The 20,402-nt window shown below is 40.2% G+C and overlaps 1 protein-coding gene and 1 long non-coding RNA gene across 2 annotated transcripts in view; one reads left to right on the plus strand and one right to left on the minus strand.

The window, feature by feature from the left end:
- The first annotated feature begins 1,060 nt into the window (after nt 1-1,060).
- slc25a42 (solute carrier family 25 member 42) lies at nt 1,061-18,790 on the plus strand. The gene is made up of 8 exons (XM_053651213.1): nt 1,061-1,760; nt 6,842-7,000; nt 9,103-9,214; nt 10,975-11,000; nt 11,220-11,386; nt 13,181-13,297; nt 13,430-13,581; nt 13,844-18,790. Exons 2-8 carry the CDS (start codon nt 6,920-6,922, stop codon nt 14,152-14,154), a joined length of 966 nt encoding a protein of 321 aa, XP_053507188.1. The 5' UTR covers nt 1,061-1,760; nt 6,842-6,919; the 3' UTR covers nt 14,155-18,790.
- Nucleotides 18,791-19,795: 1,005 nt separating this feature from the next.
- LOC128623976 (uncharacterized) overlaps nt 19,796-20,402 on the minus strand; it is a 19,069-nt gene continuing 18,462 nt past the window's right edge. Inside the window, exon 4 of the long non-coding RNA XR_008388695.1 lies at nt 19,796-19,880. This is a non-coding gene — a long non-coding RNA (uncharacterized LOC128623976). The remainder of the gene's footprint in view (nt 19,881-20,402) is intronic.

Raw genomic sequence — 20,402 nt, forward strand, 5'->3', positions numbered from 1 at the left:
CCGTTTTGCTTTTTCTAAGTCCTTAATGCAAGTTAACATTTTATTAACTTTAACATATTGATTGACATATATTCCAATTTCCCAATGATAAAGGTGATACATAATGAGTACAGGACCAAATAAAAACTATCCTGTGTTCAAGTTTACTGGAACGTGTATACCACAACGCTATTGATTTCTGGATTCTGATTCGTCTAATTGCTGATTAATATTCTATAACGTAAAATAAAAGCTAAAAACAACCTTTGGGGAACTTTAAGAACGTCCAATAAGAAAATATGAAATGGGTGTTCCTGGAATGTTAGTTTGTAGCTAGAAAAATAATAGTTTCAAGAACTTCGGGAACTATGCTGACTTTGTTATCCACTAGGCCTAAGTAGCATTGCCAGAATGTTATAAATGTTATAAACCAAAGGATTCATAGTTTTACCAATGTTATTATCTACAAACTATTCTGGGTCACTGTAAGATTCTCAAAAGATTCAAATATATGTAATTTAAAGTTCCCCAGAGTTTTAAGGGGAAAGTTTCCTGAACTGTTGCGGGATATTTAAAAGTTAGAAGATTTATTCTCTGAACCAAAATGCACAACACAATCATAACGTCATATTTCTATAAAGAACACTTTAGTGGAAATCCAAACAGTCCACACGCACACAACAACAACAACACTTCACCACAAAAACGATGATAACAACTACTTTCTTAAAAATGTTTTAAAATCTGTTTATTATTGGTCTTAGTTTATTTTGAGCGTCCGTACACGTGCTGTTACTATAGAAACAATAACGTATTAGAACGAGCGCATTCATATTAACCCCTAGTTCCTGTTACAGCCGGAACTACTTGTGCTGTTATAGGAAAACAATGCACACCTTCTGACTAATCAGCTTCGAGCATTCAACAACTGCGCCGTGGTAAAAATAACTATAAGAGAACGTTGTCATCATGTGTTCCCAAAACCTTTCAAGGAACTGTCCTTGACTTTGTTAACCAAAACAGAATGTTATAAATTGGTTTAAAAAATAATCAAAGAAGAACCAAAATACTAAGATTATGCTAACGTTCTGTGTTTATTGATTATTTTCCTGTAACTGCATGTCAGGTCCTGTTTTATTCCTTACTTCACTGTTAGGAATGTCCTGGACATGACATGTGCTGTCACGCCCCTTAATCTAACCTATCCCCGCGTGCGGCTCTATCCGCAGACTTCATTTCCCACAATGCAATCCGATCCGCCCTTGCGTGCCAGTACCAAAGAGAGGCTACGTTTCAAATAGCGTCCCGCTCTCACACAGTGTACCACATAGGGCTCGAAATGCTAACAGTCTGCACCTTTCTTTGTGCACTACCTAGCTAATTACATGGCGATTTGGAATTGATCCAGAAGCGTCGATAGCTGCAGGCGAAAACAGCATGGAAGCAGCACGGTAACGCCACTCAGTTACAGACAGAAAACAAGCGACTTTTGTGTTTTTGGATGTCGTCTGCTGCGGGTTTGTCTGAACTCACCATGCGTAGTTTGCGTGCGTGACTGGTCGTCAGCTGCGTGAAGCAGCGCTCGTGACTCCGGCTAAGCGACAGTTGGCTAAGCTGCTGTAGGGTTTGTGTTGGGTTAACGTTAGCTGGCTAAGCTCAAGGGGAGTGGTTGTCAAAGTGTCACCCGTGTGTTAGAAAGAAAAGAAAAGTCGTCCTGCGGCTCGGTTCGGAAAAGGAACAGGTGCAAAAACAACGGAAAAGCTGTTTATTTAATCCGGAAGGTAAGTCGGGATATCATTAATAATGAAAAAGTGGCGCATTCGCGAACTTTCAATCAAAACATTGACATTACTGAGCCACGCCTGGTGAACTGGCTAATATGAACTTAACCTCATATCTAATAATGGGCCTGTTTTTATTCTGGAATGATCTGTGACATGTTTTAAAGGTTGCTGTTTATTTCTTTTGGGTTTTTATCATCATTGAAACATGATTCTGTAACTATATGGTCCTTTTATTCTGGTTATATTTGTGTTTATTTAAATGTATTTATGTGGTTACAGAAACTCTGGGTTATTTCTGACTGTAAGACTTTGAAAAATGAAAAATTGACTCTTAATTCCTTTGACCTAATACATCTGACCCTCTCTTTAGTCAGCCTCTGTCACATAGGCCTAGAATATAGGCTAGATGATCATTTAGCTAGATGATCCTAGATCCTAGATAGGCCCTAGATCCTAGATAGGCCCTAGATGATCATTTAGCTCGGTTTCATACACATAATACAAGCTCAATATGCTGGAATGAAGTGTGTTTTATTATCATTAGGGGTCCAAGCACGAAGTGCTGGAACTGTATTGAATTTGTTCATGTTGATTTTTTTTTTTTTCTTCCCTAGAACTGACCTCTATTTAACTGGAGACCAAAATTATAAAGTGTGAAGTTCTCACAACATGTAGGCTGAAAGTCATGGGCTCAAGTTACACAATTTGTTGTCTTGACTTTGGTGTCTCGTGGCTACGTCATGGTAATCAGTAGCCATGAGTTACTTAGGTTGTGGCTTTTCAGTATTATATTTACATTTATTCATTTAGCAGACACTTTTATCCAAAGTGACTTACAAATGAGAAAATACAAGCAAAATTATTAGACACCATGTATTGTCTCTTGTCCTCAATATATTAATATCTAGTCACATCTTATTTGAAAATAACCACCAAGACACGAGTGGCTTCGAATTGAGCCCATTGTTTAGTCCAGGTTTAAGTTTTACAATAATTTGTTGTAGTTGAGGTTGTATGAATTTTTAAAAATGCCAATAAATTTTGAATAGTGGTCAGAAACTGAAAGAGTACCTCATAGATAACTTTTATTTGTGATCGTTTTCTACTTAAAATCTACTGCTGAAAAGTCTTCATAACAATTAATATTATGAGTAGCGTTATGTGTACTCATGAATCCCGTCATGGTTTGTTAAACCATGTCTAAACTAGCTTAACCGAGCCTGTTTAATTTAATTTAAGTTGGAGTACGCCACCCTCGTAATTCTCATTTAACTCCGTATGCCAGAGGATAAACCTTGGATTTGCTTTAATCGTAGACTTGGTTAACCTAAAGCCTTAAATGTGCTTCTTTGATAATATTGCGTAAGGTGTTTTTGTATTCTTTCTTTAGAAACAGCAGCCCGCTTGTGTTGGAACTTTCCTCGTAGAGATCTCACCTAATCCGTTTTGTAACGGGACTCTTTTCAAAAGCAGACTAAAGACTAAAAGCTTGGCAGCATGACTGTAAGTTGATCCACAAGGAGATATGGGGAGGAAGAGAAGGACATGGAGTAGAAGATAGGACTGACAGTGTCAGAAATTGGGTTTAGAGAGAGAGAGAGAGAGAGAGAGAGAGGTGATATGTTTACAGCCTGTGGAGAAAGACATATTTGAAGCCTGTCGTGGAAATTAAACAACACTCGCAGACTCGTCCTCTGAAGGTAAAAAGGTTTATTACAGAAAGATGGTTAATACAGGATAGAATTATGAGAGCGCTCTGAAGCGCTTGTTTGTTCCTGAACTCATCAGGAAGTACCTGTGTTTCCAAATTGTTCCAAAATCATGTACTACCTCAAAGGCATATCTACTGTCTGTGTAGTTATTTACTGACTGTCCCTCAGCATGTCTTCATGCCTCTATGAGGGCATATAATTCAGCTGCTTGTGCTGAAAGGTTTGAGGGGAGACTTCCTGACAGACTGTCTCGTGTGCGGTTACTACTGCATAGCCCACTCGATTTTTACCTGTCTCTGGGTCACGTGATGCTGACCCATCCACAAAAAGGATCAGATCTGGGTTTTCCAATGGAACATCCTTCAGGTCGACTCTAGGGGAGCACAGTTCGTTAGTCAGTACAACACAGTCATGTGGTTCCCTGTCTCCCTCTGTTGGAAGGAGAGTAGCAGGGTTAAGGACAGTACATCGTTTTATCGTGTCATTCGGCATGTCTATAGTATAGTGTTATGGTGCAGCCACCGTTGGGTGGACAGGTGTGAGGTTTTCTGTTCAAGTAGGAGTAACAACACCTCATGTGGAACCAAGAGGTTCATTTCTGAGTAACCTACCAGGTCTCTGGATGCCACCACAGCTTTCTCAGCTGCTGCTACTGCACGTACACATGGGGGAAATTCTGCAGCGACTGGATCCAACTTACCTGAGAATGAGCTGTCCAACCTGTTGCATATGCCATCTCTCTGAGTGGTGCTTCTAGAATGGTATAGTTTAAAATGAAAGTTCTGCGATACGAACACATACCTAGGGAAGATAGAACCTGTTTCTTCGTCAGAGGCTTGGGAATCTTCTGAATGGCAGATACTCTGTCTGCGGAGAGTTTCCTTCCACTGGTGGAGATGTCGTTCCCTAGAAATCTCACTTCTTGCTGTACATACTGTAATTTGGAGAGACTGGCTTTGTGGCCTTTGGCAAGATGCTGCAACAATTTAATGGTGTCGGTTTCACACTGTGCCCTGGAGAAAGTGGTAGAGGTGCTAAGCTGTCCTTTAGCATTTGGTTGTATATCCTTAGTGAGTCAGTCAGTGGTAAGGCTGCATCTGTCTTTCGCTCTGCACAACAGTGGGCAAACTGCCTTTGCGTCAACACAGATTTCAGGGTGAAACTTTTCCACGAGCGTCCTCTGGTTTGTTTGTTGTCCAGAAAAGCTGAAAGACTCACGCAACCCAGCCAGGGATGCCAAATTGTCGTGGAAATTAGACAACACTCGCAGACTCGTCCTCTGAAGGTAAAAAGGTTTATTACAGAAAGATGGTTAATACAGGATAGAATAATGAGAGCGCTCTGAAGCACTTGTGCTGAACCACTACTATATATATGAAACGCGGCGCATGACACACTTCTGTGTACCGATAAGAAGCGGTTTGAAGCAGTTCAAACAGGCTTTGTTTTAGAGTCTTGGAAGATGTGCATATAAACCTTGAACAGAAGAACATGTTTGTGTCTCTGAAAGCAGATAAACATTCTGTAATGATCTCAGTGACATGACGACATGGCCTTCTTAGGCGTTATCCTCAGATGAACAGAAAAAGAACAAGAACAAAACTATTACAAAGTAAAAATAAGTAATTTCCCTCACAATCCAGAGAGAACTGTGAGAATAATGGAGATGCACTGGCTACTAATGGCTTTGCGTTTAAGTGACCTCTGACACAGGCCTTGTTTTATAATCGGTCACTAAGAGTTAACAATTAACAATCTTCCACATAGTTTTCAGTTTATTGTATAAACTACAGAGCAAAGTGTATCAGGTTGCTCTGAACAAATCTTACATTTGCACTAGGACATTTGCACTAGGTGTGGATTTGGGGTTTGCTTTATACATCCTTATAGACCTGTTCCCATTCCGATGAACAACCTTTCACCCAGAAAGCCCGTCCTGCATATCCTGATATCCGAACACTATGTAGCCGTCGTGCTTGGTGACTGAGAATAGCGCGTGAATGCAGGCCAACTGGGTTGAAGTCAGGTTTCCCTCAGCAACGCCGTGAACTCTGAATAAAGTCGGGTGTCTCTGCGGCGGTTTTCTGACACGGCCTCCAACAACAGACAGCACCACTTTGGGGGCAGGGTGTGGGTGTAGCAGCTGATTAAATCATTCTGATGAATGAGTGCATGACTCCTAGGAACCAGGAGTCTGTTCTTGATCATCTTTGAATGGTATTTTACAGGGATGAGCAAGTCCAAAGTCTGTTTAACACTTCAGCATTTTAAGATGGTTAATCGTCACACTGTATGAGAGGATCCCAATAAAATCTTGACTGAACAGACTACGCGATAACTAACTGTCCTTCCTGCTATTTTTTTACATGAGAATTATAGCAGTGTTTATACACACGCACAAATAAAATAAAAATAAATTGGACGCTGCCGGAACTTTGTTGTCGTCAGCACGCCACAGTATGCATTCTAAGACCGCCAACATCAGCTCGCAAAACAAAGAATTCCTGTGTGATTTTTGTGGGCGACAGCAAACTTGTAACATTTGATACATCACATTTAAGTCGTTGAATCTATAAGGTGTCCCGAAAGTCTCCGTACATAGGGGAAATTAACACGTTTTAGCAAAATGTCTTGCTCAAGGCCCCAACAGTGGCAGCTTGGCAGTCCTTTGACTCGAATCCCTGACCTTCTGATCAGTGACCCAGAGCCTTAATCATTGAGCCACCGCTGCCCACTGGCACTGGAATTTGAAATCGTAATCTCTTCTAGACTAAGCTGTCCGATGGACTTTCACCGTTCAAAGTTCGGGTAATTTCTTACACATTTCTCATATTTTCAGTGTGAGATTCGTGTGTGAGATCTAATTAACCACAAATGCTCTTCTTTTATTTTCGTTTTTTTTCTTAAAGCAAGTGTGCCAATAATTCTGGAGCTGACTGCAAATATTCAAAGAGACAGAATCCACAGTTCATGTCATCATTATGTTGTACGTGATGTAGCGAGCATATATAGTGAATAGGAAAACATTTCTTGATTTGGCCTGAGTGTTCATGAGTTAAATTTAATTAAATAAACAAAACAAGGGAACGGTGTGAAGGCATAGATTTTTACACGGGTCCTGGGTAGCCCAAGGAATGTAGCATCTCTCTAAATACGAATGTTTAACGTAGCAGTGTCGCTAATCTTCATTCTGTCAGTGTGTGTACAGTTAAAGGCTCAAATATATCCAAAAGCTACAATACGAAAGTAATGAACATTTCACGGCTCTAAATGTTTCACAGGACCATGAGTTAAATAAATGTTCACCAGTAAGTTCTATAAAGTTTGCACCAGGCTAATTGTGCTGCTTTGGTTTTTGTCCTCCAGGCAGTCCTCCAGCAAGTGTATGAGTGCAGCCAGCAAACCCCCCTGAGTGCTGGCGTGTGGTGCGTATAGCGGGTTAGCATGGGGAACGGAGTACAGGAACATGGGGGGGCGCTCACACAGGGTGAGGTGCTTCCACGACCTTCGTCCAGCCAGTCAGAGGTAATTAAAGAACAGCTGATAGCTAAAGATGTTATTGACTACATTAGCAATCATGACACACACCTTACAACAGACTTTAATGTGTCAAAGGGCATTCTGTATGAGTTATAATACACCAGTATAATTTGCTAATCACCTTGGACAACTAGTCATACTCGTTTCCTCTGTGGAAGGAAAAAGATTCTGAAGATAAATCTAAGAATATTGTATGGGTGTGTGTGTAGACAGGCAACAAGAAGGGTGTACATCCAAACACAGTGTGAAAATAACCCAAGGTAGCAGTACCAGTGGAGACTGCTGGAGTAAACATGCTGACAGGGCTAAGACTCCCTGTGTTGATTTTAAAAAAAAAAGACGGCACCTTTTTTTGGCATCCATATCAGATTGTTTGCTGTTAACAAATGTTTTAAGGCGGGTTGTTGTGGAGTTTTGTGGAACCAAGTGCACAGCGCAGTGATGCTGGGGCTGATTTCTTTCTAGGCCAGACCGTAGATTCATGCAGACTGTCAGTGACGGTTAGTCTTGTCACGATAATTACATTCTCGACTTATCCGCCGATAAGTCGCTTTACTAGCGGGTTAATTAAGTCACCCAGATGCATTCTGTACACATATGAGATTAATCAGACATATAAACATCCATAACACATCGTCAACAGTGATTGAGAAGTATGACATGCAGTCTCGGGTGTAATGACGGTGAATTTGATAATCTATCATAATATTTCCTCTAAAATGTGTTTGGAGGCACTAAAAATAGATAAGCACACACTGTACAATCAGAGTATAAATTATACAAGTAAAGATGACAGAAATGTAAGTTTAGTGTTTTTCGTTTTGAACGAAAGCATTAGTTTTTCCGTTTTCCATGTTTGGTCTTTAGAGGAAACATGGCATGAAGCCAGGACCAGTAGAGCATTACTGGGAAATTACCTATCAGTTTTTAAGTGTGTGTATGTGTTTGCATCACCTTATTGTTATTATGCCATCAAGACATGAGATATCTCGCATTGCTCAACACTAATAGTTTTATAGTCAAGCTACTGATATTGATTTATAACCCTCCCAGTCATCACTGTACAGTAGTAGTTATAGAGTTATGATGTGTGTCCATGATCCCCTCAGAGACTACTTGTCTCTGTAGTTTCAGTCTTACACACCTCGTCATTCTTAAGCATCATCTCTCAGTTGGAATCAAAGTGGTCCTAGTTTAGGAACTAAACATACAGGTAGATCTGCAGGAGCAGGAACTCCATCAGTTACCGTAACAGGCCCGAACAAGGAACTGGACAACTCACTTCAGGCATAACATTTTTCTTGCAATGTCTTCTCTCACACAAACGTGTCATTATTTCCATGTTGCAATACTGGGCTTAAAATTTTGTAGCCTGATGCATAATTCTGAACTGGGGTTGATCCAAGGTCAACAGCGTGGGATTTTAAATGAAATCTAATTGTATAGTTTTTGGTCTTGGGCATATAAGAATAGTTATGCAAAGCTTCTATTTCTAGACATGAGTATTATCGTCATATTGTGGGTCTGTTATGATAACCTCTTGAAATAACCACCACCTAAACATTTGAGTCTCTTACCCAGGACTCCTGCATTCTTGTTTCTTGCATAAGTTTGGCTTAATTATCTACAGGATCTCAAACAAGCACAGTGCCACAACTGCATGTTTTGTGCACACACACACAGGCATACAAACAAACCACTGGCTCGTGCATGCCATTACATGCTGGTACTGACACCACATTACATGTATGAGTCATGCACATTTCTTGATTTAAAAAAATTTTTTTTGCCAGTCTTCTCATCATTGTGAGATCTAAAATGTTAGGAGTGTGTAATGGACTTAATGATAGCCGTTGTTGGAATATCCGTCATATTTAGCATGGGTTTCCCATACTAAGGGTACAAATGTTTGCACAGCAAGTATTTAACAATGCACTTATATAATCGAGTAATTATGTGCTCAAAAGATAAAACGGTTGAAGTAGCCTAGACGATTGTACTACTTCTCTGGGGATTTGGTAACATAACTGTGTGTGTGTGTGTGTGTGTGTGTGTGTGTGTGTGTGCGCGCGTGCGTGTGCGTGCAGGGTTTTAAGCAGGGCCGGAATGTGCTGAACACATTACTCTCTGGAGCCTTCGCAGGAGCTGTGGCTAAAACAGCTGTAGCTCCGCTGGACAGGACCAAGATCATCTTCCAAGGCAAGTCAATATTTATACAAACCGACGCAATCAGTATGAACTGTTCTTTCAAGCTGTGCACAGAAATTGGATGAGTTTTGGCAGGTGAAAGCCTCACTAGGTGTTTGTTAAGTAAATATAAACATTTAAAAATGGGTCATAGGGAAGATACAAAAGAGTGAAACTGCACCTCAAAGCGAAATCTCTGTATATAATCAGTTGGTTGTATACAAGTATATAAATGAGACTAGAGCTGCAACAACGAATCGATAATAAGCGATTATGAAAATCGCTGTCAACGAATCTCTTTCGATTAGTTGGTCTGCGTGCGGTACAGGTCACGTTTACTCATTACGTTACTTCTTTTCCGGAAACACGCATCGGAGTGTACAGACCAAAGTTGTGTCCCAAATGACGTGCTATACACTTACACTACGCACTATGTACTCTACCATCTGGTTTATGAATTTTAGAAGGGTAGTATCCTTTCAAATTGAGCACTAGCGATTTTTTTTTTTAATAACAGGAAGTATAAGCCGCTTCGTAGGCGATGGCGCATGACGTCAAACACGCGTAATGCGACGCCGCTAGCTTTAGCATATACCCATTTTACTGTTTAAGTCATCATTACCTTTTATACGCAACATGACCTCAGTCACCATCAGACGGAGGCGTAACCGTCAAGTGACAGCGGAAAAAAGTGCGTGACCTCCAAGTCCTCTAAGGCATGGGAGCACTTTATATTAAATGCAGTGAAGAAAAATGTAACCTGGAGACTTATGGAGCACGGCAGCACAACAGTGATGCACGAACACAAACTTGTGTTTATATCCAAAAACGCTCCACTGTGTGCAACAGGTTAGGGAAACCGGTGCGAATTGCTCAAAAGGTTCAGTTTCTTTCACGTTTATTGTCATTATATGTGTAATGGATCAGTGCAAAATCTGTCCTTAAATTTTATCAGGAGTGAAGTATTAGTATCGAGGCTGCGTAAGATCTGTAATGTCTAATTAAAATGGTACGATCAAGTAATTATAAGTAAGGCAGTGAAAGTGAGATTTTATTATTCTGTAGTTTGATTATCAGTGTTTTTTTTTTTTTTGTGCATCCATAAAAAAATGCATAAATTCTTGTTAATATTACAGTAACAGTCTATTCTCTTCTCTCTCATGCCCAGTGCTCCTGGGATAGGCTCGGAATCCCCCGCCGTTACCAAAGATGAATAAACAGCTCTATTTGTTTTTAAAAGTTTTGTGTTGCACGTTTGATTATGGGGCGTCGAGGAGAGTGTCCGTTCATGCAGCTTTAACCCCTGTTTCAGGCAAAACATAGAGAATACGCTGCTTCCACGTTGCTTTTATGCTTTAAATCATTGTAGGAGTGCTACATTTTGGTGTCCTGTTCAATAAGGGTGAACAACTTGAATGCACAAACAACAACAAAAAGAGCTTGTGGTCACTGGAGAAAGGGGATGGTCCCTGGGATGAAATCGTTCCCCAACTCTCATGTGGCATAGCAGCTCTTGACTGTTTAGTGTAAAATATTTATATACTTATTTGGTTTCTGTGCATTTTGAATGATTGTACATAGTGTACACAAAATTATTCATGTGCAGTAGCTTAATTTGTAAAATAATCTAGTAAATAGTCTTAATGACCAAAGAATATTGCCCAATCCAATAATCGGACTACACAGGCATTACCGTCTTAAGGAAATATTCTAACATTTATGTCATTTATGTCTCATTCTTTGTCTGTTTTTTTTTTTTTTTTACTTTTTAGTGTCTTCAAACAGATTTTCTGCCAAGGTGAGAATTGACAAGCAGGTGTTTTTTTTTTTTTTTTTCTTTCTTGTGACATAAAACTTTTCCAAAAAATATCCGCATAATGACCATAAGCATTCATCCTTGTAAAGATGATTGTTATGCTGTGTAGATTTTGAGTAGCGCAACCTAGTGTTCATGGCATTTACTCACTGAAAAATAAAGCCAAACCCATGCAGATGACCGTGTCTTTGTGATGAACAGGAGGCGTACCGATTGATTTATCGCACCTATCTGACTGAAGGCTTCCTGAGCTTATGGAGGGGCAACTCCGCCACCATGGTGAGGGTCATCCCTTACGCTGCCATCCAGTTTTGTGCCCACGAACAATACAAGAGGCTTCTAGGAGGCTATTATGGCTTTCAGGGCAAGTGAGTACCTTCCATACAGTCCAAGATGTTTGGTGTAGCTTTCTGACTTGACCTGAACAGCTTGTGTGAGATCTGATCATTATAGAAGTTGGCAAAAATGTAAGCGAATCTTTGCTTATGTTCACCAGATTTCAGAGTGAGAAACCTGTTTTAGGATTATAGAGCTAGGTTTTTTTTTTTTTTGGAGATGTGAGATGTGATTATGAGACACTGCTTCACAGTTTCCTGCATCCAGAGAGGTAAAGTGCACTGGTCAGGAGCTTCATGTCAACAGCAGACCTATTTCTGTCCATTTAAGAAGCTTCAAGTGCTGGCTCATGTATAAAAAGATTTGTTAGGGAAGTTAGTAACGGCATTATGATGTACACAGTGCTGGGTTAGGAAAAGTTGGGAACTCGGACTTGTCACATACTCGGGTAAATTTGTACTCGGAATTTTCTATTGATTTAATGTTAATCAATAAAGAAAAGACAATAATAACTTCAGTAAATTTAATAAGAATCACAGTATGTATGTCATACAGTGAAGTCTGTTTTATTTTACATTTAATCGCTTTATTCAATTTCCGTGGTATTTCTTAATCGAATACTCCTGATAGACCTACCTTAGAAAACCTATCGTTATTGTGAAATAAGATCGTAGTCATATCGCCCACGTCTAAACATTAGCATTTGGTGATTCCAGTCTTGAATTTCATGTGAAATGTTCTACTTAATGTAGTAAATATTATAAATATCTACTGATGGGGATTTTTTTTGTTCAGAAATGAGTTTGTCATTAATAGACAGATTAAAATCAGTAATAAAGCATGAAGCTTGTTGTTATGACATGCTGCTAAATGTAACTCTATTCTGTACGCTCTCTCTCAGTCTATATAACTGTGGAGGAGACGCATCAAATCATTGAAATATAAACTCGAACTGGAGGACATGATATAGTGTGATACAATAACAAAACAGGTTCATGTGTGATATAATAAAAGTTCTACATATACCTCTATATACATTTTTTTTCCTTTGAAGCCATTTTTTGTGTCCGACTTGGCCCCTTTTGGACTCGGACTCCGACTCGATTGGTTAAGGACTTGGTCTCGACTCGAACTCGACAAAGGTGAACTTGGACCCAGCACTAGTTTATGATTTGTGTGTATTGGGAATGTAACCGAATACATTATTCATAACAGACACATTTGGAGACACACTATATCTTTTATTAAAGCTTGGTTGAGACTAGTTGTGCGCATTGACGCTGGGATCCTGCAGGATGTGACACAAATGGAGGTTAGGTGTGAGTGAGTGATAAGATATGAAGCTCAGAGGACCAACGAAGACCATGTTCACTGACATGAACGCAGTGCATTTACAGTGTTCATTCATTCATAGTTAGTCACTGCCTGGTCAGGGTCGTTGTGGGTTAAATCAGGATAGTTTAATTATTTTTGGGAAATAGAACCAACTAAAATTACTCAGAGCATGTCGCAGGTTAAAAAAAGAAATCTCTGTGAACTTGAGTGATGTAGCTGAGGTTGAGAAACTCAGTCAGAGCCTCACCTACTTTGAGTTTAAATCCTGATGCAGATATGGATAGTTACAGATACAGATAATGTCATTAGTGTATATGGGTTTGATTGTAAGGTGGTTTTCTGAATCAGTATGAGTGATTGAAATGTTATACTTGGAGAGCAATGTATGTTAAAGTATAAATAGCAACCAACAGCACTCCTCCTTTCTGCATAATGTGTACTAGCATCTTTTTGGGAATCTCAAATTTGTATTCCTCTCCTCTCTGTTGCAGGGCTCTGCCTCCTGTGCCGAGACTCCTGGCTGGCTCACTGGCTGGCATCACAGCCGCCATGCTCACGTACCCGCTCGACATGGTGCGCGCCCGCATGGCAGTCACGCCGAAAGAAATGTAAGAGACAGCGCTCTTTAGATGACATCATCTTCAGAAGGAAATTTTTGTAAGCGCAATGGAGCAAGTGTTTATTGAATTACCTGGATTAAGGTTTGCATTTTGTCTTGTCTTTTTTTGTTTATTCCCCAGGTACAGTAATATAACGCACGTGTTTGTGCGGATCTCCCGCGACGAAGGACTGAAGACCCTCTACAGTGGATTCACTCCGACTATACTGGGCGTGGTTCCTTACGCAGGCCTCAGCTTCTTCACTTATGAGACGCTTAAGAAACTCCATGCAGGTGCATTCCGCTGTGTGAATGTGTGTGGACGTGGGAAAGAGAGAGAGAAAATGTTTGAGTAGATGATGTTTGTCAGTTACATGTACAATCGTAATATTGTTTAGCTTGTTTTGTGTGGTTTGTGGAAATTTCCCAGGAATGCTTCTAAATATGACGAAACCTTTAGAAGGTTTGAAATTTCGTCTGTATTGGCGTCACTCGGTGGCTGACCTGGTCGTACCGGCTCCTCGAATAAACCCTTGCTTTCGTGTTCGTGTTTCAGAGAAGACAGGACGAGCTCAGCCTTACTCATACGAGCGGCTGGCGTTCGGCGCGTGCGCCGGCCTCATCGGGCAGTCGGCTTCGTACCCGCTGGACGTGGTGCGACGGCGCATGCAGACGGCCGGTGTGACGGGCCACGCGTACAGCACCATCGTGGGCACCATGCGGCAGATCGTGTCAGAGGAGGGCGTCATCCGTGGCCTGTACAAAGGCCTCAGCATGAACTGGGTCAAAGGGCCTATTGCTGTGGGCATCAGCTTCATGACCTTTGACCTCACCCAGATCCTGCTGCGCAAGGTGGGTGCAAGATAGCCCATCACTTTTTAGGGGCAGCACGGTAAGCAAGATGTCTGCCTGTATCCCTATATCTGAGGCGGCCTGGAAAGGAATAAACAGGGTCTTCTTGCTGCTCGTGACGGACTCAGCGAGGAGGAAGAGTGGAAACCAGGGCACATGCTGCCAGAGAAAACAGGAAGTTTACCAACTGACACACGCACAGAAATGGGACTTTTGTGGAAGTTTGTGTTTCCACATTTTGCCGGGCTGTGAAATGAGATTTTAGTGATTTTTTTTGTTTATTTTTTTGTTTTGTTTTCTGAGTTGGAGAATCTCTTGGTACACACTATGTGTGTATGTGTGAGTGCGTGTGTGAAATAGAGAAATAGAGTTACAGACAGAGACGGAATGAATGTACATCCTGTATTTTCTCTCCCTTTATACTGCCCTCTCACAAGTGTCCAAGTCCAGCAACATACAGGATGTTGGGTTTAGTTGCCTTTGTTTTATGTTGCATTTTGTTTGAATATCTAAAAGTATTTAGTATGAGAGACACAAAAACAGAAGAAAGCAAATACTTTTTCACAGCACTCTACATGCATGTTTATGAAATCCTTATTTCCTACAGTATCATTCAGTTAAACCCTCTTGGTTGCCAGCAGCCAATCAGGAGATGGAAATGATGGGGGTAAGACCTTGATTGGTTAAGTATGACAACTAATAAATAATAGACATGAGGCAGGGCTTAAGGTTTAGGTCTTAAATGGCATCTTGTGTAGTGTTTCAAAAAATGAATTGAAGAAGGCTAAACTGCCTGCTGCTGTTTAATACATTTGAATACATTAATACATTTAAATTTAATACATTTAAAAATGTAACTGTGTAAGCACCTAGCAGGAAGAAAAAAAAGCATCAAATATTCATTTAATCACTCAGCTCTACTTCATGCTCGATTCTATATTTTTATAGATAATTTCTGTATCTATATTTCCTCTCTTCTGTGTGTGTTAACCTCCGAATTTCTTTTCCCCGCCCTTCTGCCAGACGTCTGATGCGTCCGAGCTGCCTCGATCGTTGATATATAATAATGATAATATATAAACCCGAAAGATATATTTTTATTATTTCATTTCAGCCGTATGAATTTTTGATTATCATTTAGTAGTGAACCTATAAAATTTTTTTGTTTGTTTGTTTTTTAAAGAGAGAAACAGCAATAAGGATGTTATGAAGCAGAACGGAGAGGTGTTATGGGGAAGATTCGGTGCGTCGCGCTACTCGTTCTCACTGCTGATGAACAATGTCCACTGCTTCTATCTTTATCCTGAGCAGTATGTGGTCAGCCAGTCACACCACAGAGGGCCGAGAGCAGGTGGTGTGTGTGAGTGAGTGTGTGTGTGAGAGAGAGAGAGAGAGACAGACAGAGAGAGCTGACCAGCTGTGGGCAGTAAAATGCAGTTTGGCTCTTATTTAAAGTTGTGTGTGGGGTGTTGTTTCTCTCTTGTCCTACACATCTCTGTGCTTTAGTAGGTACACCGTGGTGCGTATTAAGACGTGTGTGTTCAGGTTAGGTGTGTAAATGATAATGAGCTTTGGATGAGAATATGCTAAGTGCCTCCAGAGAGAGAAGACAGATATACTATAACTGATGCGTACTATCAGAAAAAAGGGAACCTTTCTTTATCGCATATCTTCTTATTACCTTTATTATGGATCTTTCACCTGGAAATGTGGATATAGTGCAGCTTTAGAAATGAATTAAGATGCACAACTTGATCTATATAGAGTAAAGCTTAAAGCAAAGTGCACTACATGCGCCTTTCTGGATAAAAGATACAAAGTGTCTGTGCTTCCGGATAACATCCCAGCGACAGAGAGCAGTACAGTCGAGTTTCCTTGTTTCTGATGCGTCATACGGTTATACATCTCCTATATCTTGTGACCATGTGTGATTAAAGTGCAATAGGTAAGAGCTCATTCCGAGTAACTGCATGATTTATTATCGTCCTCGTTTCAGCAGTTTGGTGTCCTGAGGAAAACGTAAAGGAATACTCCAGCACTTTGCTGTGTGTGTGTGAGATTACGCTGAACTGGAATTTCAGCACCTTTTACCTGAGGAGAAAAGAACAAAAAACCTGTTTTCAACATCATTTACATACAAAGGACAGTTTATGGAAAACGTTTGAATGAATTCTTCAGTCAGAAATATTCTCAAGTGCTTTCAGATGGGACTGCTTTTTTCGTTTGATGTGATGGTACTGTGTGTAGCACAATAATGACTTTTTATTGTTCTGTGTTGTTGGAAGTTTCGATGACTCTTCAGAAGAACAGCTTTTGGTAACAGGTCTTCCTCATCTTAACACCGTTGTGTTGAATTTGCGTTCTACACTTGCATTATATGTGAGTTTTGACTGAACAGTTTTTCCTGTTCTTTTTTTTTTGTTTGTTTGTTTGGAAATGAAAATGTGTTTGATTTCCGTTCTGCGTTAGAGATGCATCGCTTCCCTGCTTCACGAGTGCATGCTCATGCATGTTCATTTCCTCATACTTGTAAAAATGATCTGATGCCAACATCGAATACCACATATTTGTATGTGAAGTAAGTCTAGTGTACGTTGTCGCGCGAACTCATGAACACGAAATGACCGCGATCTGGATGTATTTCATGATTACTGATGGCAAAGTAAAGCAGACCACAAACTGCACAATATATCAAGGCGACGTACTGCAGTCAGTCCCTCCAGGATTTCATGATTGCAGAAATTCCACGGTATTCAGAGGAGCTTGTAATTTTTCAACAACATTGCAGATTTGGGCCAAGACGAGTCCTGTGACATCATCACAACGTTCAGCATGCAGCCAAATATCCCTCTTCGATTCACGTGCGTCGAACATGAGTACAGCTAAAAGTCCTCATTTACCAACAAACATCACCGTGAAAGAACGTGCACAACAATTGTGCGATTGCAATTTCGTTTTCAAGAAAACTCCTCAAATCTCATGGCAATTATTTATTTTTTTTTTTTTTTTAAGCCGCAGCAAAATCAAGCATTTTTGGCCGCAACAATGACAGAAAAACTCCACGACATCCTGTACCAGAGCGCGAAATGTGCTGTGAATTGCACACACACACAAAGAAAGATATTGAGCGAGCAGAGAAACTGTACTGTGTGTGAGAGAGCACTTAAGTTCAGCGAGCACTGAGCACTGCGAATTTCATGCTTTGGGTCTACGCTTTGCTCATTTTTAACGAGCACGCTCGCTGATGCTGCTCATCGCACTCACAGAGCTTAAAAATGATAAGTTCCATAATGCCGTGAAGTAGGTTCCTCATTTCAGTAGCGGTATCGGTGCACTCGTACCCGGTCTTGCCATCGATGCATCTGTACTCCGTGGTAACTGCACATTTGTTACAGTGAATATAGACTGACTTTTAATGCAGTGAAGTATTCCTTTAATATTATTGACTATCGTCAAAGCTTTCAGACGGAGTGACGTGTAAATATCTGCATTTGCTTCCTGAAGTCCAACAGTCTGATGTTCTGCACCGATATTCAGTGGTGTTGATGAAACGGTGTGATAGGACTGTGTGCTGTATGAGCTGTGACCAGTTACTTATTCACACAACAATGTCAAACAAGGTCAGATGAAATTTTCAAAAGCGAACAAAATGACAACACTTTTTCAAAATCTGGTTTAGTTCTCTCTCTCTCTGTCTCTCTCTCTCTCTCTGTCGGTCTCTGTGTCTCTCTCTCTCTGTCGGTCTCTCTCTCTCTGTCTCTCTGTCGGTCTCTCTCTCTCTAGCTCTGTCTAGCTCTCGGTCTCTCTCCGTTTCTCGTTCTCTTGCGCTCTCTCTCTGTCTATCTCTCTCTCTCTGTTTCTCTCTCTCTCTCTCTGTCTCTCTGTCTCTGTTTCTCTCTATCTCTCTCTGTCTCTCTCTTTCTGTCTGTCTCTCTCTCTGTCTGTCTGCCTGTCTGTCTGTCTCTCTCTCTCCCTCTGTCTCTCTCTCTCTGTCGGTCTCTCTCTCTCTGTCTCTCTCTCTGTCGGTCTCTGTCTAGCTCTTGGTCTCTCTCGTTCTCTCTCTGTCTATCTCTTGCTCTCTCTCCGTCTATCTCTCGCACTCTCTCTCTCTGTTTCTCTCTCTCTCTCTCTCTCTCTCTCTCTCTCTCTCTCTCTGCCTGTCTGTCTCTTTGTTCCTTCAGCAGAAGAGTTTATTAATAGACAATCACTCGATGCCAAAGCACAGTTTGTGTGTGAGTCTGTTTTATTTGGCATTTTATGTTGTGTTATTTTGTAACTCAGTGAGGCCTAATAACTTTGACACTGTTTGAAAATGGTCATTATATTGTCAAAACTAATTAACCACATGTTTTCCTTACATGTAGCAGGTACTGAAAACTCAGACATGTCTTTTTAAATTTGAACTAACTGGACTAGAGAATATAACTTACCTTTACGAGCTGTAAATGAAATGTAATTTTGCCTCAGTGAAGAATGAAGTCACTCGATGACGTGTCAGTGTGGTGAAAGTTCTGCTGTTTCCAGTGTTCGTGATTTTTTTTGTCAATGCGAAATGGTTTAATCTCTTTAAAATGGCTCATTTTGTGGCATTTTGTAAAGAATTTTAGTGTATCGTGCCAACGAATGTATATTAAACTAACCAGATCAGTCAGTCTGTGTTTTGTTTTTTTTGGTGCTAAAGTTTATTGCTGAGTGCAAAAGTTTGCACCCCCTTAGAACTCAATAAGGAACACTTTGCAGCAAGACATTTAGTGTGTTTGTTTTCACACGTCTTCTTTTATTATCAGAACAGACAAATGGTGTACGTCAAAGTAGTGGAAACGATATGTAGTTCAAATGTTAGGATTACACGTCTCCCTTTCTGAATGTGAACAAAATCGTTTCTTAAACCTAGAATTGGGTTCAGTTTACTCAAGTGGGCCAATGCAGGTTACGTGATCATTTTTGATTTTCTTTCCTTTTTTTTTTTTTTTTTTTGGGAGTGATTACATCTATGTATTGGCATTGCAAAACCCCCCCAGATCACTTATTTATTTATTTATTTATTTATTTATTTACTTGGTTTAACTATGACGGCCACCTTTGTGTCATAGCACAGAGAAAATTTGTTATACAGCTCTTTATGGACACCTCAGTGTCTCGGCTCAGGATGGTCCTAGCTCCTTGAAACAAAAACTGACCTCTAGCGCACATTACAAGGTAATGGGAGTGAGTGTGTGCATTAAAAAAAAAAAAATTCCCCTCACTTTCGAGTTGTAGATCTCTATTGCTAGTGGGCAACCAGATATTCAATTTGGTTTTATTTGTGGGGCGGCTGTGGCTCAGGTGCTCGATCCCTGGCCCACATACCTCCACATGCCGAAGTGTACTTGGACAAGATACGGTACTCCAAGTTGCTCCCGATGGCAAGTTAGCGATGTGTATGTGTGAATGAGAAACAGTGTAACGTGCTTTGTAGAACCGCTAAGGTTAAAAGGTGTTATATAAGTGCAGACCATTTACCACACCAAACTGAAATTCACAGAAATAAATAAACAGATGCAATATAGGCATAACAAATAATAAAAAATGAACAGAATTTTGCGGTAATTGTTTATAATGGATATCCAATAGTTTATAATTGTCAGTGATATTGACAGTTCATATTGAAGCAGTGACGTGTGATCTATCACAGGGTTCTTCACATCTGCAGAGATTAGCTCCAGCCTCCAAACTCACCTGCGTGTAATATTCCAGTTATCCTGAAGACAGTTAAAACAGAACAAAACACACGGAGGTAGGATTAGGAGTTTTGCTCAAGGGTCCAAATGTGGCTCTAGGGCAGTACTGGGATTTAAACTCACAACCCCTGAACTAGCGCATTCATAATTATTCACATTTCATAATAGTATTTCTTATAATCACTGACTTAAACATATTCAAATGAGCTCATAAGAATCTTAAGCTTAGAAATACTCTAGAAATGATTGCAGTCGTAATTGCATTGGCCACTAGACGGCGCCATTTGATAATACTTTGTTCCTGCAATTAGTTTATAGGATAAATGGATTATTCATTAATTTATTGTTTATTTATTGCAAATATCAGCCATGTTCATTTTGATTATGAATTATTTTAGCTAATCCGACAGTGTTTATATAACACATGCGCTTGTTTTTGCTTTATAACCACTCAGGCTACATTTGTACTTTTATTAACCTTTTTTTATTGTTAGAAAGGTGAGCAAAGTATCAGCTATAAAAGTAAAAGTGAAAATTCTCTCT

The sequence above is a fragment of the Ictalurus furcatus genome, chromosome 20, assembly GCF_023375685.1.
Source record: "Ictalurus furcatus strain D&B chromosome 20, Billie_1.0, whole genome shotgun sequence".
Classification (NCBI taxonomy): Eukaryota; Metazoa; Chordata; class Actinopteri; order Siluriformes; family Ictaluridae; genus Ictalurus; species Ictalurus furcatus.

What these genes read in the sequence shown, in the direction of transcription:
- slc25a42 (XM_053651213.1), top strand. Translation starts at nt 6,920, where the DNA reads ATGGGGAACGGAGTACAGGAACATGGGGGGGCGCTCACACAGGGTGAG. An exon ending in TATTATGGCTTTCAGGGCAA is followed by an intron (nt 11,387 to 13,180) that starts GTGAGTACCTTC and finishes TCTCTGTTGCAG; the next exon opens with GGCTCTGCCTCCTGTGCCGA. An exon ending in GCTTAAGAAACTCCATGCAG is followed by an intron (nt 13,582 to 13,843) that starts GTGCATTCCGCT and finishes TTCGTGTTTCAG; the next exon opens with AGAAGACAGGACGAGCTCAG.